This window comes from Poecilia mexicana, unplaced genomic scaffold, assembly GCF_051168715.1.
Source record: "Poecilia mexicana isolate PSO_F unplaced genomic scaffold, ASM5116871v1 scaffold_6, whole genome shotgun sequence".
Classification (NCBI taxonomy): domain Eukaryota; kingdom Metazoa; phylum Chordata; class Actinopteri; order Cyprinodontiformes; family Poeciliidae; genus Poecilia; species Poecilia mexicana.
The window spans coordinates 22,926,166-22,934,179 of record NW_028263375.1 but is presented as its reverse complement, the minus strand read 5'-3'; the positions used below and the strand labels follow the sequence as shown (position 1 = coordinate 22,934,179).

Here is an 8,014-nt window from a genome sequence, read left to right as displayed (position 1 = left end):
AGAAAATTGACTTGCTGCCTTCCTTCATTTGAGTCTTCACAACACCACAAATAAGACATAACCAGCCACACTTCTCTTTATCAACATTATATTCAACTTTGAGCTTTACTGGCAGGAAAAACAGATTTGAGGCGTCAGCAGACTTTAAAATAAGAATGGCTTTTTATTTGGTGACTTTAATAGTAGGAGTCCATGATGCGCCTCATGCTCATGAACCTCATGTTGCTCCAGCCCATGTTCATAAAGTTCCTGTACTCTCCGGGCCTCATGTACATCATCCTGCCTCTGTAGTGGGGCTGCTCATACATCAGCCAGTGTCCGTCCATCACGTGACACGACATGCAGTTGGACATGCGGTAGCGGTCCATGATGTTGTTGCAGTCGTCCATCATCTCGTACATCTGACCTCCGAAGTTCTCCCTCTCATAGATCCTCATCCTGTAGGAGCCGCGGTACTAGAAGATACCGATAATCAATAGTCAGTTAATCTCTGTACAGTGTTTGGCTGCGTGCCAGGAAGTGGCACCTAACCCTAAGTTGGCTACCAGTCGTGTAAATGTGTGTGTGTGTGTGGGGGTGTGTGTGTGTGTGTGTGTGTGTGTGTGTGTGTGTGTGTGTGTGTGTGTGTGTGTGCGTGCGTGCGCATGTGGGTGTGTGTTGGTGTGCGTGTGTGTGCGTGCGTGTGTGTGGAGTATAACGGCATAATTGTGTCTTTAGTGGTGGGTAAAGAATTACATTTATATTAACAAGTGTTAAATAAAGTCAATTCATTTACTACTTTCCATAGCTAGTATGATTGGTTACCATGGAGATAATTTGTGCTGTTTTGTCACTTATTCCCATAGTTGTTATATGCTGTAATGCAACTGGTTTCTGTAGAGGCCATTGGAGCAATATTGGGATTGATTAGCATGGCGATTTTGTGAGCTATAGTCATCTGGTTGACACTGGGACTATATAGTACTGGTAGCAGTGGTGAATATGTGCGCTGACTGGTTACCAGAGGTGTATGCACCCCCATGTTTATCTACTTTTTATTAGTTCTCAAGTTTTATTTTTGTAGTCAAATATGTGATTCACAGGCGCCACCTATTGGTGAAAGGGAACGGAGAGAAAAGCATGGCAAATAGCACGGTGGTTGATGGTATGGCTGCTTCCAACCAGTGTGAGATGCTCGTTGTTGACCAATGTAAGTAATTCTGTAAGTTATTTACCTGGTCCTGTTATCCCCTGTCTTTTTTTTTTTAAGGAAATACAATAAGTTGTAAAATATAAGAAGTTTGATAATTACAATGCTAATTGTGCTCAATTAGCATGTCGTGTCATGCTAATTAGCATAATTAGCAATCTGTTGTTTTTAGGGTAGGGTTAGGGTTAGAGAGATAATTCTTCATTTGTTTTTTATTAACAACAATATATTTTAGCCATAAAATTCATATTTAATGTACCTGTATGTTCACTGTTAATTGACAGCATAATTGCTGAGTCTCTATAGCAGCTCAGTTTGCAAAGCAACCTAACTAGTTAATGTTGGTAGGTCTGTCTAATTTTTAAGAACAAGTTCATTTGAATATTCTAATTTAGCTAATATATGTAAGGAACTTTTGCTTTAAGAGTTTACTTGTTTTACATTGTTATTTATCTTGTATTTTAGGACCACACATAACACTCAGCTATCAAACCACCATAAGAGATTTCAAGTCTCCCTGAATGGAGCTCTGATTGTAATCTTGAAAACTTTTCAATAAAGAAGACAAACTTCAGATTGTGTCCTGACTGACACCCACTACATGTCAGCGTACAGTGATTCAGTTCCTTCACGACAGGTTGTGTGGTGATGTAAAATGCAGTTACCATGGGGATCATGCGGCAGGACCTGATGCAGTCGCTCATTCCCATCGTGCTCATGTAGTCGGGATATTCTCCCCTTCTCATGAAGTACTGGTTGCCCATGTAGTTGGTGCGGTCGTAGACCATGAAGCAGCCTCTCTCCACCCTGCAGGAGTGACACCTGCTCAGGTAGGAGGACATGTCAGCGCAGTCGCTGCTGCAGTCATAGGAACGCCCCTGGAAGTTCCTGTCCTCGTAGAAGATGACCTAAGAAGAAAGAAGTTGAACAGAGGAAGTAAAGATGTGGCTTTTTTTTATACTTTGAGAACTTGCTGAGGTTGCTGAAATCAAGTTGTCAACACAGATTTACTGCAGGTTTGCTCTGAACATCTTGGTCTGTATTCATTTCATTTGTGCTTTTATAACTAATGACACAAACCTGGCATTATGCTCAATCACGTTTCTTAGTACAGAGACGGCAATATTTCTTTCTTCTGCTCTGTCAGGTAGGAAACATTTATAGAGGACATTTAAAATAATTTTCCACTAATTAAAAGAAATTCATGACTCCGAACGTCCCTGTTAGCATTTTTTGTTTGACTTTGAAACTTGAAACACCTGCGGGGACTTACCCTGCTCATCATGTTCGTGTTTGTGGTGGACATGTTGTTGGCGTGGAGCTGGAGGAGGCTCAGTGCAATCATACCTGTGTGACTTCACAACCTTTATACACCTGAGCGACATCGATTGCTTTGTGTGTCAGAGTGCAGACTCAGCATGTGGTTGTGTGACCCACACAAAGCCTCTTTGAGGGGGTTAACAATGACGGTGGGAGGCCTTCGGCAGCGGCTTTCATCCACACCAGCAGAATCCTCTATGGCAAAACAGCTCACCCGCTTCCTACCTTCAAGTGGACGACTCACACTGAGAAAATTACAGAAAGAAGGTGAAGCTGTGATGACATCAGTAGTGAAAACGCTTACCTCACACCGAGCACACAGACAGCAGAAATAATAAAGGCCAGAAGCACTGACAGCCTCCAAAGCACCAACATAATCTAATTTCAGTCAGGAACAACAAACTCAGATGCTGTAATCATCAACAGGAGCTTTATTGTAGCCACTGCTGTATTCTCTGAACAGCAGAGTAAAAATCATGAGGACATTTGATTCAGGATGATAATTTAAATATACTATTATTCTGAAGATGTTCTCGCTCTGGTGGATCGTTGTTCATCGTCTCCGACAACCAAGTCCTCATCATCAGCTGTCCTGAGCTTACATTTAGGCCTTGTGTTGGGGGATTTGTTTTTTCTTTCATTTATTTTGATACCCTGACAACTTCCTTCATGGCCTTCAACATGACTCCTTTATAACTTCTGGTACTTCCTTTATGACCTATAGAGGAGGCTTCTTTACACCATGTTGATGGTAACTTTACAACCTCCAGAGTGGGATTTATTATGACATTCAGGGAAATCCTTCTGGCCTTCAAGAGACCTGCTTTTCAACCTATTTACCCCGCATAGAGGGCTCCTTCATGGCATCCCAAAGCTTTACCTTCTCCAGAAGTTACAAAGTTGGGAGTGTAAACGGGGCTCCTTTATGACACTCTGGAGTCTCCTTCTTGTCTCCAAGAGAGCTTCCTTATGGTCTCCAGAGAGAACTTGCTCCTTTACACCGTCCGGAGATCTGCCTTTCATGAGTTCAGGATGAATTTCTCCTGTGATATCAGATCCTCGTCTACAGAGCAGCTAAATCTGAAACATAACGTGTCACTGCATCTCTTCTCTGAACATCCTGGCTCAAGCACACACGCGTGTTAAAGATATCCATTACTGTAATTTTGGGCGGAGAACCAGGGCTGACAATAGGTAACCTGGGGCTCCATTGGACCAAATGTGCTGCTCCTGCAGCCCCTCCCCCAACCACTACTCCGTACAATCTTACTCTTGTAGGGGCAACGTCATCAGAGAGGTTGGATAATTTAGTTAGTTTTATTCTGGATGTTCCTCCCAGTGATTTTTCTCTCCATCTCTTGACAGCTTCAGCCTCGGGCAGCAAGTGTCTCAGGTGTGCTGTTACCTGCCCAGGTGTGCTCATTCGCTTGGATGGCAGCTCAAGCAGGTAGGTCCACTTTGTCTCCCTGTAGCACACCAAATGTCTTTGATGGGACTGAAGTTCATGTTGTTATAATTCAGACTAAAGGAAAAGAAAACTGGACTAATTCTGTCAGATGGGTGCAGTTAATCCCATGTTGAACAGTCCGTTTTTTAAATTAAATTTAGATATTTGCAATTATCTTAGATGACTTCTGCTGAAGTAACGGAGTTTGCATTGAATCGATTTTGCAGGTTTTTATTCTGTGCAGCTTCTTTGTGTCAGCAGAAAAAAAAAAGGTTTTCTGAAAACTAATTTATTGAGTTTGTGTGTTTGGGTTGAAATGATGTTTTATTTTGAAAAATATAAATGAAAAAAGCTGCAATAAGGCCAGTCTTAGGTAAATTTAACTCATCCATTGCCATGCTGACTTCTCCATAAATAAACCAAATGACAAAAGATCCACTATCCCGAAGAACTTGTGCATGTAATGACATGACGCACACGGAGTGCCGGGGCTTAACACGCTGTCAGATTCGCTGAAAATCATTGTTTGCTTTGAGCTTCGGTTTGGTTTCAGGACACCAGAAAGAAAGATAAAAAATATTTTAAAATGTTTTTTTAAATGTTAAATGTTTCTCAATGGAAGATGAACATGTCAGGAATGAAAGTCGCAGTGAAGTTTGAATTGGTGAAATCTGAAAACATTAAGAATGAAGTTAAATAAACGCTGCCTCGTGGTGTTACGTCTCATTTTACAGTTTTTAGTTGTCCTCTTTAAATTGGGTAAACACATTTTAAATGGTTTCTCGCCTCATTTTAAAATCGTGGAAGATGCGTTGGTTTAAATGCGTCTTGTCCCGGTTTTCAAATTAAACTGGCAGATTTTTTGGCATTTGTGTGTAATTTTTACATTTGCTGCAGTGAAAGCAACTAAATACATTTCACAGCTTAATGACTTTATACTAACTCTAATCTCCTTTTTTCCACTCTGTACCACCTATAGCACAGAGACGGTGCAAATCTCAGTGAAGTTTGACCTGAATTCATCATTTTCTCTCAAACACCAGGAGAATGGCAGGATAATTTCTTCATGCAACTTTTGAAATCTTCAACTGTTTGGTTTTCACCCCCCGCCCCCCGCCCCCAAACTCCTTGAAAACTGCGTATAAAAACACAGACATGACCTGACAACGTCTGGGAGCTGAAACATTAGTGGCATGAAAAGAAACAGGACCTTATCTCTGATGTTCCATCTTGTTTTAAAGCAGCCACACGACTCGTCCTCCGTCTCTGATCTCCAGCAGATCTTCTCGTCCTGTTTCATGAATATCAAAGTGATTTATTCCTCTGCGCTGCAGCCAACACTTTGCATCGTAACTGAAACCTCAAATATGCACCTAAATGCAGCGTTGTTACTTATGAAATTGCACGTGCTTATTATTGTACCTAAGACCCACTTTCTGCTCCACAGTTTTTACAAAATAATCGCACATTCCTCGTTAAATCTGTCTGCAGATTCCTGAGAGCTAAAAGGAAAACCATGTTTTATTGACGTTTAGTTCAGAGGATTCCTCGGGCTAATATCTGAAGAGTAAAATTAGACCTGAGCTGTCTGTCAGAATAAAATCCCAATTATCTGGAGAGACACGTTCCCTCAGCTCTATAGATGTTTCATTTTTTTGATTTCCTTCTATTTTTTATTGTCCCTAAGCCATGTTTTTAGCTTTTTTTGTTGTTGTTGTTTTAACGTTGATCCTGGGTGAAAGTTTGCAGCTGGAAAATCTGAGTTTCCTGAAATGGAAATAAGTCAGATTTTAATAACAACAGACTCAGACTTGCTTGTCTGATCGTGATGATCAGATGCTTAACCCTCGATCTGTCTGAGTTTTGTGTTTTTCTCGTAAAAGGTTGTGATTCATTTATCGCTCTTGCCAAAACCCAGTTATTTTTACTTAGGTTACCTACGAAGGTGTAAGTTTAAAAACATCCCAGTTTGGGTCTGCTCCCGTCAGTTCTCTTTCCGGTTGCTTTGGTCGGATCTTTCTTGAACGTGATCCGCTTTTTGAATTCAGTGTATTTTCTTTTCCCTTTATTCTGTCTTTTGGTAGTCATAAAGTTAATAATATTGTTAGGAAAACAACCAATCAGACTTTGCTGTCCAGGAATGAGCCATTCAGACTTGCTGCTACCGATGGTATCAGAGCTGTTCATCACTGCAGATCAACATTTTTATCTCTGCAGAGAATAAAAATAAACATCCTGGTTGGTCAGACCTGCAGTGTTTCCGATCCAGCAGGTATTTGTTGTGTTGTTCATTAGGGGTCCAGAGAAATGTGCATGCAAATGGTGAGATGATCTTAGAGTATCTTTTTCATGGAGGTGCAGAAACAGTGGGTGGGATCCCAACCGAAGAACAGGGACTGAAAGCTTCTTCTGAGTGTGTGAGAGACAAACGACTTCTTAACAGAGCAATTTTAACAAACGACATTCATTCATCCATCCATCATCTAAATCCACCTGTCCTGAAGGGCTGCTGGGGTGTTTACACCTTGGACAGGTCACAAGTCCACCAATGTTGACAGAATACTTTTAAATTGCAATTAAAACAAATCTAAAAGTGAATCATGTTCATATTAAAGAAATCAGTTCAAATAAAAATGTCCTGTTTACATTATATTGATTTAAAAGCCTGGTGCTTAAATGTGCTGAACAATCAGGTTGTTGTAGATTTTTATTAACTTTTCCTATGTTTTTAATATAAAGGTCCATAGCTTATTTGAGCCAGACCTTAAATCTGCTGTGTAACGATTAAAGAGTTGAGATTTTAGTTGACGGAGTCAACAAGAACATCACAGTGGCTGAGGATAGATTTACTGCAGCAAAAAGATCCACATGCCACATACTTGGAGATGCTGGTTCAGCTGGTGCGCTGTCCTCCATTTCCAGTGAATCTGTTGTGTGTGCGTGTGTCTGTGTGCGTGTGTGTGTGTGTGTGTGTGTGTGTCTGTGTGTGTGTGTTGCTGCAGTGTTACAGCAGGAAATGGTGTACAGTTCAGTCAGTTTTTGGAGAGGCCCAAACATTCCAGTTAAAGTTCACCAGTCCCTTCAGGGCGCACGGTTCACTGCTGAATAAACACGTTTCTATCATCCAGAGTCCTGCAGCTGGGCTCCAGCTCTCAGAACGTTTCTCCCATCGAACCACAAGAACCGAGTTGGAGTTCAGCTTCAGCCGGAGGAATAAACGTGTTTCATTATTAGGAGTGGCTGAACCACATCGTGTTGTGGTCTGTGGGTTGTAACTGCTTTGGTTGTTGCAATTATCTCTTGGCTGGGTTCAGACGCTGTACGGTTTCTATAAAGCTTCAGTTCAGGGTTATGTATTGCTCTGTACTTTTATTTTTAGTTTATTTTACTTGGCTGTTCCACTGGCTCTCGTCTGTCTGGGTTTATTGGGGCTTTGAATTGAAATAAGCTGCACTGCCTCAAAGTTTGTATTCTAAAATTTAGATAACAGTTGTTCGAAGGTAGAAACACATTTACATTTACGCCTCATAAACATTCACCAAATCCTCCTCAGCAGTTTCTTAATGTGAAATTTTACACCTTAAAAACTGATACAGACCCACATATAGCGGACTAGTTAAAACACAAGGTGAGCCTCTGGTTTTTATTGTGTTGTTGACTTTTGGTTATTTAAAAAAAGAAAATAACAAAATCAAGTGCAATTTAAATGTTTAATAAGACATACAACAATAAATGTCTGGTGGTTTCAAAATGCTGGGATTACTGACGATGTTGCAATTCTTAAAATTAAAATGTTTCCTGTCAAACAGTGTTTAAAGAGTGACTCGATGAGTCCTAACACGCTTCCTGTGGTTTGTGACCAGTTTATAAGACAGAACGTCATCTGTGCAAATATCACTGTAAGCATTTCTAGACTTCAAAGTCAAATGAAATATTAAAGATTTAAATTTACTCAACATTTAAATGTGAGATTGGAGTCAAAAATTACAAACTTTGCAAATGCTTAATTCGTATGTTGATTATACCTTTCCAAGCTGTACAGTTTGCGTGTCGCAGTA

At 40.6% G+C, this 8,014-nt stretch overlaps 1 protein-coding gene across 1 annotated transcript; it reads right to left on the bottom strand.

The window, feature by feature from the left end:
* Positions 1 to 143: 143 nt before the first annotated feature.
* LOC106928452 (gamma-crystallin M3-like) lies at positions 144 to 2,598 on the bottom strand. Its single transcript, XM_015004726.2, has 3 exons — positions 2,463 to 2,598; positions 1,855 to 2,097; positions 144 to 455 (listed from the first exon to the last, which is right to left on the bottom strand). Exons 1-3 carry the CDS (start codon positions 2,532 to 2,534, stop codon positions 177 to 179), a joined length of 594 nt encoding a protein of 197 aa, XP_014860212.2. The 5' UTR covers positions 2,535 to 2,598; the 3' UTR covers positions 144 to 176.
* Positions 2,599 to 8,014: the final 5,416 nt, after the last annotated feature.

Coding starts and splice junctions, on each gene's coding strand:
- LOC106928452 (XM_015004726.2), bottom strand. CDS start 2,534: ATGATTGCACTGAGCCTCCTCCAGCTCCACGCCAACAACATGTCCACC. Junction 2,098..2,462: donor ACACGAACATGATGAGCAGG/GTAAGTCCCCGC, acceptor CTTTCTTCTTAG/GTCATCTTCTACGAGGACAG. Junction 456..1,854: donor CCTGCCGCATGATCCCCATG/GTAACTGCATTT, acceptor GGTATCTTCTAG/TACCGCGGCTCCTACAGGAT.